General features: G+C 40.7%; 1 protein-coding gene across 2 annotated transcripts in view; it reads left to right on the top strand.

The window, feature by feature from the left end:
• The first annotated feature begins 4,687 nt into the window (after window positions 1–4,687).
• The window catches only part of YTHDF3 (YTH N6-methyladenosine RNA binding protein F3), a 45,382-nt gene continuing 36,151 nt past the window's right edge, over window positions 4,688–13,918 (top strand). Inside the window, exons 1-2 of one of the 2 annotated variants that reach the window (XM_077810214.1) lie at window positions 4,688–4,915; window positions 6,439–6,463. Coding sequence is in view for 1 of the 2 variants with exons in the window: in XM_077810213.1 (XP_077666339.1) it covers window positions 4,892–4,915; window positions 6,439–6,463 (49 nt within the window). In the remaining variant the exon portion in view is untranslated. The remainder of the gene's footprint in view (window positions 4,916–6,438; window positions 6,464–13,918) is intronic. The other variant, XM_077810213.1, reaches the window with a different exon arrangement.

The following is a 13,918-nucleotide window of genomic DNA, read 5'->3' as shown; positions in this document are numbered from 1 at the left end:
TCACAGGCCAAACAGTACTAAAGAAGCTTTTGAGACTAAGAGGTACAATAGGTAGGCAAATAATGTAGTACACTACTCGCCTAAAATAAGATATCCACACTATAGGGGAAATTCAATCTAAGCTATGCAACTTGAATTACACGAATAGCGTAACTCAAATCAATGTAGCTTAGATCTACTTACCGCAGGGTCCACTGTACGAGAGGTCGATGGGAGATGCTCTCCCATCGACTCTCCCTACTCTTCTCAATCCCATCGAGTACAGGTGCTGACGGGAGAGCGATCTGCGGTTAATTTAGCGGATCTTCACTAGACCCGCTAAATGGACCGCTGATGCATTGATCGCTGCTCCTCGATCTCCCGGTAAGTGTAGACAAGCCCCTAGAAGCCCAGCTGCAGGAGACGCAGGGCCAGAGGCATCCATACCTGACAGTATGTGTGCCTACCCCACACAGGCACAGAAAGGATTAATCATGCCCTGCCCTCAGAAGGAGCAATGGAGGTATCTGGGGAAGTGGCTAGACAACAGGACTGTAATATGCACCCCTGGAAGCGGAAAACACGTCTGGCAGACGATGTGAAGGGCTGAGATGCAAAGAGGACATTGAGCTTCCGGAAGCTGAGAGAGGCCATAGTGGAAGCAGAAATGGAGTGACAGTGTGCAGACCACTGACAGGGGTGTCTACCTTAAGCTAATCCTCAGAGCGACGAGGAGGAGGCACCAGTTTGGCAGTGAGGACTACACTCTGTGTCACACCCCTTGACTCTGTCCCCTTCCATCCCACCTGAAAACCACACAAAGAGCCTTCTAGGAGATCTAACGAAAACTAGGATGCTGTTGCAGGGGAATCCTATCACTCCTATGTCTAGTTTCTCCTCCATGCAAGGATTTAGAGGGTGTAATTTAGGTCCAGACCAATAAAGCTAAACCCATGGAAAGATGTAACACATTATTAAATATGACCTATTTTAATGAGTTTATTATTTTCCTATCTGGTTTACAGTGTAAAAGGCTTCCGTTTGCTTTTTCTAAGTTTACTGAGGGAAGAAACATAGGAACGCAAGATGATATCCAGTTACAAATGTAGCATGGCAAATATCTAAACACGGAAGATACACTAGAGCATATTCTGATGTAATTTAACTTAGTTGTTTATAAAGTACTATTTATTATCTCCTTAATAATTACTCTGTTCTATGCACTCAGGAAGTACTGTTGCGTCCCTTGTATTGAGTATATATATTGCTTTTATGAATGTATTTCTTTAAGAAGAAATTATCTAAAACCATCTGGCTACTGACAGTAATGTTTGTTTACTGTATGTGTACGTATAGTAGCTTTGTCTATTAGCTGTGAAGGGAAAAATGTTTCCTGAGGCTAACTTAGACACCTTTTTACTCTGTAAGTTAAATCAGCCATTAAATTGGCTGACAGTAGTGACCAGAAGAATCCAAAAGTTTTCTGGAGGCCAAAGGAAAGATTTTGATACAATCTAGTGATTTCATGACTAAATGAAGGGAACTATTCTTTTCCTCAGCTTTTTGATGGTCTAGTGGATTCCCCAAGACTACATTTGCACTGAGTGTGTATGTTATGGACATCTATAATGCAAATCTTATGCTCTATAGTATAATACTGGTAGATGTTGGAATCAAAATATAATGCTTCACATCCCATGTAAAGTAATTTTCTTGCTGTAAAAATTATAATGGTATAGAAAAATAAGTTTACACATAGGCCTAATGCACTTCAAAGAATGAACAATACATATCTGCAAAAATCTCTAGAGCTACCTAATGCTTGACCCATTATATTACAGACTAATTGTCATAGATCATTCTGGTGAGTCCTCAGAGTCTTATAATATTCCCATCAAAAGGGTTCATTTGAGCCTAAGAATCTGCGAGGCATGTAGTATAGATTGGGATCCTGCTGAACTTGCATTCTTCTAAAGGATAATTTTCACTCTACTTCATTCTTAGTGATATAGATAAGAAGAAGGGGCGCAGAGTTCCTTCCCAGCACAACCTCTAACCCATCAAAATATTACAACCTTGGGCACGTGGTTAGTCACAATTAATTTGGCTTCTGTGAAAGTTTAAAAAAAAAAAATCTAATGCATCGACCATTTTCTCTTATCTTCCTACTGCTGCATTGTATTGAACAGGTACCACTGAACCGTGCTTCATTTGGATAACAGTATAGTTGAAAGAGGGAGCCTGAAACATGAGGCTGGGTATGAGGCCTCAGCCCTGAGCTAAAGTAGTAGTCAGGCCCTGTTGCTACAAAGCAAAATGCACAGTTAGCAAATTCAGGCTGGGAGCAGAAGTCAGGCCTGTTATAAAATATGCCTGCTTGCAAGTTCACAGAACCCGGCAAGAACAGGGATGGTATTGCAAAAACACACACATTCCTGAGAAGTACTAGGCCCAGGACACTCACACAAACACATTCCAAAAGAGTTTACCAGAACACCCCAATACCAAGTACTGTACAAACACTCTCCCCAAAGCTGATACAAAGACAGAGTGACCCCTCTCCAAGATAAGGTTAGGATGACAGGGTGATGAATAGAGAGATTTTGATTGAACCAACATGTACGAGGTAAAGGGTGTTAACTAACCACGTCAGAGGGGCAATACCTAACTTACTTGTATCAGGGTATAAAAGAAGGGTCACAGAGTGGGTCTCCGTCTAGCCAAGGGGGGAATGGAAAGTCCCGCCATTCACTGGTCCATTGTTGTGGGCATACGTGTACTAGTGTAACTGTAGACAGTGATCCTGGGAGCGAGGACTTTGCTTAGTCTACAATAAACCTGGCCGGGTGTCTTCGCTACAAACCAAGCCTTGTGCTCTTTGTGGGTAGTTTGATAAATGTCTGCTGTGTTGGCTATCCGCACAGAGCTGGCCCAGCACACAGAAAGAACACATACACGCAGCCAGTGACTAACTACAAACAGTAGCAATATTTGCAACCACCAGTATTCAAAAATGGCCAGTCAGCCCCCTCAAAATCACTAAATGACTTAAAGATAACGAAATCTTAAAAAATAGTAAGTGTTGGATTCTCTTGTTTGCCATCTAGTTCTTGAGTCTTTAGTTTCCTTCTTTTAGAGCCTTTGTTCACAACCATGAGGGCTAATAATGTGGGGGGGGGGTTAAAATAAAAGTTGATATTGTCATGTAATAAAAAGACTCAGCTCCTGGAATCATGTTAAGAAAAACACCAAATACTGTAATACTCATGATAAAAATCACAAGAGTTGGCATGATTAACCAAGGGCATTTTGATCCAGATGGTGCATTGAAGTTTAGAACCTGTAGTCTCTTCAAGCGGTGTAGCTCAATTAGAGAGCCAAGGTGAGTGAGATAATGTCTTTTATTGGATCATTTCAGAAGTAGGTCCAATAAAAGATATTACCTCAAACACCGTGGCTCTCTAATATCTTAGGCCCAACACAGCTGCAACACTGCATAGCTCAGTTAGAAGTGTGACTGTCTTTAGTCCACATTATAAAGGTCAGGATCGAAACCCACTGCTAACCAAATGCATAATGAGGCTATTTTCAAAACGTTTGGACCTAAATTGCAGCAGCAATATATGAACGTACACAGGAACTGCAAACACAATGTAAGCATATGGGGTTTGTACACATTACTTGGGTGAATGTGTCTATGTAATTGTGCGTTCAGTACCCGTACGTATGAACATATGATTACCTGGGTGCAGATGTATGGGTACTGAACACAATTACACAGACACATGCACAAGGAAATTGCACACACAATTACCCAGGTGCAGAGTGATTACATGTAGGATTAGTGAGGTGCACAGAAAGAGGGACCCTATGTAATTACATGGAATTACACACACACACACACATTACTGGGATACACAAACTCAACATACACTCACCAGGGTGCAAATTTGCTCACTGGACTTACACACGATTATGTTGGGGCACACCGGTTTATGTAGGGGCACAGAGGGATTGCATCAACATTAACTATGTGCACACAAAGGGGGACGACTTAAGTAGTTACTGGGGCGCAAGCACACATGCACCGATCATGTCCCTGATCCACTGGGCATGATTTGTATATAAACACAATGGTAAGTTCAGCAAGTTTTAATAAATTGTCCCCTTCATCTCTCTCCATTTCCTCTTTGGGAGCCTCTCAAGCTGCACGGGGAATAATTCAGATCTGCAGCAAACAGCCCCAGAACGTGTAAAAAGCCCCCAGCCCGTCTGCCACCAGGGACAGCTGGCTGACCGCCCCACTAGTGACAGGAATCAGCTGGCCCACACCTCTTGAGAGGAGACGCTTCTCATATGCGCACGCGCAGCCCGTGAGCTGCTGGAGGCTGCCCCTTAAAGCTCACAGCGAGCATGCGCATCGGAGTAAATTGAGACGCCTCCAACTCCCTTCTTGAGCGTTCCCTGGATTCTCCACCAGCCTCCTTTCTTGTGCGCGTGCGCATCCTGGACAGCTGGAGCGCGCAGCCGCTATCGGCGCCACTTTCTCCTTCCCCTCCCTCTACATTCCCCCCCCTCAGCTCTTTGAGTCCCTGGTATGGTGCGCGCGCGGGACCGTTTCCACCCTCACGTGACATGGAGGCGGAGAGAGGAAGGGAAAGGTCAGTGGCGACGTCGGCGGAGCGGAAGGTCAGGGCGGGAGCGGAAGTGGGAGCCGGAGCCTGTCCGCCATTGTGGGGAAGCAGCGCTGCGTCCGGCCGGCTCCTTCCAGCGGGAACCCGATCGGCGGCGGCGAGCCCGGGCGGCAGCGGCGGCGACAATCAAGCGGCAGCGGGGAGAGCGGCGCGGTCCGTGTGTGCGGGAGTCACTCGAGGCCCAGGCGGAACGAGGGGATCGCGGCTCCCCGTGAAGAATGTCAGCCACTAGCGTCGACCAGGTACGGGCCGCCGCGGCCTGGGCGCAGGGCGGGAGGAGGAGGCGCCCCAGGCGGAAGGGCCTGCGCGGCCAGGCGGGTCGGAATCCCGCCGGGCCCTTTCCGCCGTCGGGCGGCCAGCGCGGCTTCCCGGGCCTCATCCTCGCGCTCAGCATCGTGGGATCCTCACCTCCATCCAGGCAGCCGCAGCCCCCTATTTATAGCCGCATCTGAGCCGCGCCAGTTTCCCTCCCCCGCTCCGAGCCTCCTTGCACCACCACCACCTCCTCCATCCCAGGGCTTCTGCTTCCCAACATCTTGTCTTTTGATGCGTCCTTCTTCATTCCTCCTGCTCTGGGCCGCTGATTCCCCTTTATCCCTCTCTCTGGGCCCACGTCCTCTTTAGGAGTCTGTCTTCCCCCAATATCCCCAACGGTTCTTTGGATCTGGGGCTCTGCTACCCCCTTCTTGGGGTCACAGTTGAGCCTTTTCTTCCCTTGTTCACTGAAGACGCCCTTCGGGTCTGTGGTGCTGCCTCTTTTCCCTTCTCCTGTCCTTAGTCCTCTTTTATTCTTTCTTTCTGGGCCTCTGACTTCTCCTCTTTCTCAAAGTTCTCTCTTGCATGACCTCCTCTTCCCCCATACGCCCCCTCTCCCTGGGTTTGTGCTTCCTTGTCTTCCACTCTTCCCTGCCCTGGGCCTCAGTTGTCCCCTTCTCTACCTATTCACCTGGCCTCTGTTACATCCTTACCTCTTGACCCCCCTGTTCTCTCTAGGTCTTTGCCTCCTTCTTGGGCCTCTGCCACTCCCCAAAATGTTCTGCCCCTGCCGCCTCCTCTCCCCTCTCAAATCCTGTCTGTGCCTCTTAGCATCTGTACTGTATACTCTACGTGCTCCATAATTCCTCTACCTGTGTGGGCTGCCATACTGCTTCTTAGCAGTGTATTTTCTATGCTCTTCATTCGTATTTGCAAGTACCTTCTCTTTCTTTCATCCCATTCTTTTTGTGGGTCACATATAAAAAGTGTCTCACTGAGCTACACGTACATTTTGGTCCATTCTTCCATAACAGTAGTGCCCATCTGTCAGTTTAAAAGGTCACATGCTGTAAACAAGTTTCTGTATTTGCAATATCCGTAGCCTACTAAAAGGAAAGATGTTCTTAACATTTTATTTTACTTTTATTTAATGGTTTTCTCTCACCTTGGACAATCTAAAAAAACAGAAACAATTTACCTTGCAGATTCAGTGTTGCAGCTGTTAGGTTTCAAACACTGCAAAGGAGTGTTTTTGATTAAAAATAACTGGTTTTCACTAGAGCTTCTTGGACGTGGAGACATTTCTACTTGTTTTAGATTTTATTAAAATCTATTTTTACCGTATTTTAAGTTTTGGGTGTAATTTAAGTTGACTTACTTTAAATGATAAAATCAGCAAACATAAACCATCATGAATGGAAAATTCAAGGATTTTAGTTTTTGCTAATTTCCCTATTAATATTTTTCCCTTTTTTTTTTTTTTTTTTTTTTTTTACCTTTTTATATACAGAGACCTAAAGGACAGGGAAATAAAGGTAAGATGATTCCTTTATTTATAATGTCTGAGGCCCTGATCCTGTAATATATAGGAAAAGATGTCCTCAACCAATTATATAAAGTTAAATGTAACTACAAGATATTCTAAAAACACATTTTATCCAAGGTTGGCAATTTCCTTGGAAAAACTAATTTACGACAGGATGTTGGTAAATACCAGCTTAACCCTGGTTTAGACCAGGAAATTGGGAAAAATAATTGCTTTAGTGGCCAGCAAGTGGAGAATGAATTTTTTCAAACTTTAGATACATCCATTCAAAACTGAGGGATAGGTTTGGTCTGTCCACTACATCAAAGTTGGTCCTGTGCTACAGAATGTTGCATGGCCAAATGGATCTGGACTGCTAGTCTGAAACTCTGCATGCTTCTGATTGCTTAATGCTTCACACTGCAGTATTGTCGTTTTTCATATAATCAAATGTTTTGGACTTTTGTTTATGTAATATTGAAAACTGAAATGTGAGTAATGACTTGCTTGAGAAAATACCAAATCAGACATTCTAATGTTCAGAGTTATACTGGCATATATTAGTATTATGCTTACTGCAGTTTGACTTTTTATTTGTATTACTCTAAATTAATCTCCAAATCTACTGCTTTATGTAATCACAGTTTGAATATGTAACTAAAACTAAGTATATTGTGGTGCCTATTAAAGAAGCAGTTTTAAAAATAGATAATACCTTATACTGGCACTAACTAGCTTTTTCTGGGACAGTAAAAACCACTGGTAAAAACCACCTCTGGTAAATACCATGCCACCCTGATTTATCACACCAGCATGACTAGAAGTGGTGTGCTGAGCGTATTTTTCCAGTATTTTTAACATGATACATCCCTGTAAAAATGCTTGAATATGCTTATCAAAGTAATAGTCATGAGTAATCAAGGGATAAGATGTAGTTCTTTTCATTTAGCTATCTTTCAGTGAAAATGTTGGAATGATGTCCTTGAGTATACCGTAGGCATTTGCACCAACCCTATTCATTGTTACTTATTAATGTCTAATGAGGGTCATTCGATCTAAAGAACAATGATCATGTGTGTTCATTTAGTTTCTTACTCCTACTCATGAACAGAACACATCACCACTTCTATTCTGAGAAATCTTCACTGGTATCTTGTTCATTTCAGAATCCAGTACAGAGTATTCCTTCTAGCAGTTATCCAGATTCTGTCTTCACTTCTTCCCTCTATCTGTTAGCAACTTACTTATGCTCTTTAAATTCCATACTCTCTTAGCTTATCCTCCCCCCACAAAAACTCTACTCACTTTCCTTAACACTCCTCCTGCTAAAAGTACCTGGAAAAGCCTGTGCCTAAATGATTGTGAGTTTTCAGATCATATTTTATTATCTGAAACTTCTCTCGGTCCTGCAATTTATAATCTTTTGTTTAATACAGTAATCAGATTTTATTCTGTGACACCCTCCCCCCCACTCCCATCTCCTCTCCAGTTTTCTCATGTTTGTTTGTTTTTCCTGGGAAATCAGCAGTTGTATTACGTTAATAACACACACACAGAATGCAATCTGTGGTAGACTAAATCTGCATTCTCACTGGTATCTTCATGCATAGTGTAAGAAACATCTCTGATGGATGATACTCAAAGTTTTTATAGCAGTAAAATATTCTGTCATTTAACTATGAACATTATATTCTTTGTAAAGTGTTTGCTTGAAAACGATACCATCAAATTCATAATCATTTTTTAAAATGCTGTATTTATTGCCATATTTATTACTAAAAATCATCCAACAGAAAGGTTTCACCATTTGTATCATTTGTGTACTACCTGAATTTCTTATTCACTGCATTTAATTAATCAAGCAGTAAACTTGTCACTGTTTTAGGATTTTGTTCTCAGTCTTGTCTGTCCCCAGCCAATATTAACCTTACCTGCAGTTTCATCAACACAGCTCCTTATAGGTGCCTCCCAAATCTACCTTCCCAACTTTGACCTCTCAAAGTGTTCCATGGTAACCTCAGTCTTTGTGGTGAAACACTGAATGAACTTTACCTCCTAAATACTCTCTCCTTGGCTGTCAAAGCCCTGCACAACTCCATTCCTTCCTCCATTTCTGTTCTCTCATGTCTTATTCTTTTGACACTCATTGCACTCTTTTCAAGCCTGGCTTTTAACCACCTGCTTTTTTCCTTTTCTACTCTTGTCTTCCTGTTACCCCTGTGCATGGCACTGCCTCTTGTTCTTTTATGCCTAGAGGTCTCTACCTTCAACTTTTTCCTTAAACTACACTGTTTCTAAGCTATTTAAAGGTGATCTCACAGAGATCTGCACCAATTTGATTTTCATCCAGTATTTTGCTTGATTTGTATTGTCTGTACTTGAATTAGAATTTAAACATTTTGATGCATGGATTGCATGTAATTATTTAATGATGAAAATAGCCTGGTGAATTTTACTTTGATTTATGTGCACTAGCATAATTTTGTGATAGGTGCATTATGAACACTGCATAGTCTTAGGTTTTACTTAAGAGCTTTGTCTGGATTCTTTTTCCAAAACATGAATGTTGGGCCTAAACTACTGGATCTAGACTATTTTAGATTGCATCCTGTTTAAATACTTTAACTGTGTATAACTAGATGCTAGTGAAAATGGTTTATTTGTATTACCGACCTACGGCACTAGGCACTGTGCAAACGTATAGTAAAAGACAATCCCTGCCCTAAATAGCTCAGTTTAATAAGACAAGATATGACATGATAAAGGGAATGGGGAAGGAGGATGAAGGGAACAGTGATAGGAGTGCTTGGTTACATAGACTAGTTAATATACACAATTAGATGGTTTTGAGTCATTCAGAGACTTTACTTATTTTATGTGTATAAATAAAGTAAATATTGGTAGTCCCTACTTGGCTATACATTAACCGTTGGTAATCTGCAGGGGTCATGATAGGGTTCCTGTTTGAAGTGGTCTTTGAAGCAGGATAGAGTAGTGAGCTGACAGACTAGTTTGGGGAATATATATGTTTCCATACATGGAAGAAAATGGAGGGGAAAAAAGGGTAGTTGTGGGTGGCATCTTTGGCAGACGGGAAGGAAGTATGCAGTAAGGTATAAGAGGATAAGTAGGAACAGTAGTAAGATACTGTATGAGAGCAGTTAACATTGAAAATGTAAAATACCTTAAACAATATTGTTAAAGTAACTAAATTATGTGGTCTTGTGAGACTTCTTTTCTGACATGTTGCTGACAATTAATTATAAATTGAGGGAACACAGACACTATGGAAACCAAAAGTAGAGATCCAGGAAGATCTATACGTAGCAGAGTAGTAATATATAATAATATAGTAATATATAATTTGGGGTTTATGTGAAAGAGCCAAGAGCTTGTGTTGCTGCAAGAATTGAATGAATAATATACATTTCTCTGAAGGTTTTGTCTGTTACAACTGTCAACTCTTAGACATTACTAAGAGAGCTTTTGGTTGGAATAGGCTTGGACCTATAAAAAGGAGCATTTTCTTATGAAAGTGTTTGATTATTAATTTTCCCAAAACACTTACATCAAAACATGCAGATTGAGAAGTATTAGAATTACAAGACATGCAGATGGTAGTACTTTCCTATCATCTTCCACTGTATTATGTTTTCTTACCTGAAATCAAACTGTTAAATGTAACTGTGAGGTCTCCAGCTAGAATGAAGCATAGGAATGGCAGCTTAATAGGCTGTTTTATTGAGTATTTTGCACACTAGTCAAGAAAAATCAGCTTCACTCTTTGAATGCTGTGACTGGGGGCCAGCTGAGGTCACTCAGTTAGGGTGAACTGCAAAGAATGGGGCAGACAATCCCCATAAAGCTCATGGATATTCCAATACTTACATTTACCAAGCCAACATAAAACAGCTTCTTCATTACCTTACTGTTACTCAGAAGTCCGAACAACACAGTTCCCTTAAAGTGATCCAGCCTCAGGCCTCCGTCCAGGTGCCTAAGTCAAATATGGTGATTTCTGAAAGTGTTATTTCATCATATAAAAGAAAAGGTTCTACCAAACACAAAGGGTTGGACACATTACCTCCCAGTTTAATGACTGTTTCAGATCTTACCCAAATACACACTACAGCCAATTCTTATTAACTAAACTAAAATTTATTAAAAAACAAGAGAGAGAATGGGTACAAGATCAATGTACATACAGACGTGAGTTCATTTCATTGAGGTTTGGATTCATAGCAGAGATGATGAGCTTTATAGTTGCAAAGAGTTCCTTTAGAATTCAGTTAAAAGGTTATAGTCCAATGTCCAAATCTCCTATTCAGGGCGTACCAGCATAACTGGGACCTCAGTCTTGTGACTCAGACTTCCCCTGATGAAGCTTAAGCAGATCTGAGATGACAAAATCAGGACCCAAGGAATTTTTATACAATTGCATGTCCTCTTTGACAAGTTGGGAGTTCCTCCAGGAACAAAAAGTAATTAGGATGACTTTGAATGAAGTCCATCACTGGTACTTAGCTACAGAATTAACATAAGGCAATTTGCTTGTTCCTCCACCTTTCACAGATTATTTGCTATACCTTTCAGAGGGAGATGCAGATAGAGATATCGAGTGTTTACAATTCATTTTAATGCTAGGATGTTCTTTCTGATTTTTGGCTACCAGTCTGCAACCTGAATTATCAGAATACAGCATAGACAGGGACGGATGATTACATTGTCAGCCCTACTCATACATATGTAAATACACAAAAACACAAACATTATCTCCCCACATGTCTTTTGAGGGTTGTTTATTTTGCAGGATGTTTAACCCTTTCTAGCCATTCATCACAAATGCAAATTTCATTCTTACATTTTTCTGGCCATCACTTGTGAAAAAGGACACATGAATATTTTGCTACAAATTTTCATTCAATGCAAAATGATAGTAAAGAGAATATACTGTAAATTTGATTAGTCAGTAGATTGACTAATTATTTACAGAAGTAAACAACAGAATTTTATTTTCAGGGTAACATTAAGGTAATGGCGCTTTTGGGAATTGTTGGTTAATTACCAGTTAATATTTTAAGCAAGGTGAAAGTGAAGTAGGCTCTGTTTGAAAAGTACTGACTAAATGTGTGGTGCTGTATTATGTTGTGTTTTTTTTTTTTTTTTTTTTTAAATAATAAGCCAGTTCAAGTTAAAGCAAAGAGCCTAAATAAAACATTTTCAGGGCTGGAATTCTTCATCACTAGGAAATTGACAGTGTGACAATCCAGAACTATTTGGTCTCATTGTGGTTTAGATTATAGATACCAACAGTAAGAAGGCAACCACTTTTTAAAAATATATCTGAGCTAAGAATTAATGATTGGCCAAATCTGTTTTCAGTGGTTTGATTTATCCTTAATACCTCTGAAACCAGTAAATGCCCTTTCTGTACATTCAGATGTTACGCAGATGTTATAAGTGAATTACACGAAATAGAAGGATTCTGCTCTGGAGATGTGACACATCTAATTTCTCCAACTATTTTTATAGTATGTTTTTTGAGGAATTTGTTTCTCAGTATACTTTGTTTCTTTATAAAGATTGTACCTGAAAATTGTTGTGCCTTCCATACCATTTAGCTAGGATCAGGCAATGAACCCTTCCTTCTAAATGACATCAGCAAGACTTGTGGAGTACTATCCCTGTGTGTCAGCTGAACACAAGAAGGAATGAACTCTTTAGGTTTATCAAAATGTTCTCATTGTCTACAGACTTGGTTTAATCGGGAGTATGTCTATTTTAGATTTTTTGTTAGCTCATGATTCAAGCCATCTATTTTTGGGAAAATTCTTTTAAATATTTGTTTTGCTTAAGGTTAATTTTTAAACTTAAATATTTCTACATTAGATAACTTGTTCTTCACTTATCGCCTCCCATTTGTAATGGTCATAAATATTTGGCTGCTGTATCATAATATGTCTTTATAAACCATTATAGCATCAGGGGTTTTGATGTTGACTCCCTTGATTGTTGAAGAAATACAAGAGACAAACTTGTTAACTTTTTATTTTGTAACTAGTGAAGATGTGCTCAGTGTTATTGCTGAAGCCCTGTTGTAGGATATGAATTGTCAGTTCCTTTTGGAACTGTTAGAGTAGTTTGTTTTTGCTATATATTTTTCAGAACCGTAGCTATTGTTAAATTACTCCTGCTTCTTAGTCATCGTGGTTCAACTGACAGTATAGTTATTTGTCCCCAAGATGAGTCTCTTTAGGGCTTTACTTACATAAAAACTATGAAAACTTTGCAAAATTATTGGGCACAGGCACCAACTAGTTTGCAGGCTTAAACTTCGTAGCTTTCACTAAACATTAGTTGTAAATCCTCAGCTTTATTAGTTTTGTGGCTGTATATGCTCTTCAGAAGCTTTTGCCAAAAAGGGGGAAATCATGGAAAACAGCTCTGCTTTCTGACTCCAACTTGACAAAAATTCCTTTCTTTATGCTTGGAACTTCCTCTTCCATAGTGTACCACATGACAACCTTAAAACACCTTTCTTTCACTAAGTCTATCAATGGTAGATAATTATAGAAATAATCACTTTTAGGAAAGCACCCACACAGCTTTGAGACTGGTCAGTTATCTGTTGTAATATTGTCCAGCTTGTCTAATTTAGGTCCATATTCTGTTTGCATGGAGCTCAACCAAAGCTGTGTCAAGACAATTTGAATCTGCTTGGAAAGTGGTATTGGTATCGTGAAGAGGGATACTTGCTCCAGTTCCCATCCACTTGAGAGTGACTGTGTTATATGTTAGGTAGCCTCAGTACCCTATCTGGGGAATGGGATGTAACTCTAGCCTTGGGTATAACATTGGAGAAGTGTTGTGCGTAAATATCGTGCTTTGGTGTTGTGAAGCAAGCAGATATGCTATATAATGCAGCTGTGGAGTGTCATGGAAGGTCTGCCCACCTTTCACATGGAAATCCCAAGTGATAGCTTGAAAAAGAAAGAGCAAAGAAAGTATTAGGCTCTAGACTTGTCTCCCATTGGAAGTGGTGGAAACTTCATAATATTTGTTCTAATTTTTTTAGTATTTTATTTAGAAACAACAATCTGGAATTTGTGAGGGAGAGACTGGTGATATTGTGGTCGTGTGTTTCACCCTTCTGATTCTAGGGTATCCCAGAGGAAAAAGGAGAAAGGTATCCCAATTGGTAGCAGGAAGTGTGGGGGGAGGGAGGGTAACATCACTTCAGGGACTCAACTCCTGCTTCTTTCTCCTCTCTCGTTGCAAGTGTTACTACAAAGTTGCAGGGGATAGAGGAGTAGGAGCCAAAGGGGGTGGGTAAGAAGCTCATTTGCATGAATTTCCCATGCGCCTGTTGAGCCACTCACTTTGCACTGGTTCCAAGCTGTTGATGCCTGGGAGGAACTGGGAAATGTATTCATTCCTCCCAAATAGTCGTGTGTTTCCCTACAGG

This window comes from Eretmochelys imbricata, chromosome 2 (genome assembly GCF_965152235.1).
Source record: "Eretmochelys imbricata isolate rEreImb1 chromosome 2, rEreImb1.hap1, whole genome shotgun sequence".
Lineage (NCBI taxonomy): Eukaryota > Metazoa > Chordata > Testudines > Cheloniidae > Eretmochelys > Eretmochelys imbricata.
Note: the sequence above shows the minus strand (reverse complement) of the source record. Positions and strands in the feature narration are given on the sequence as shown.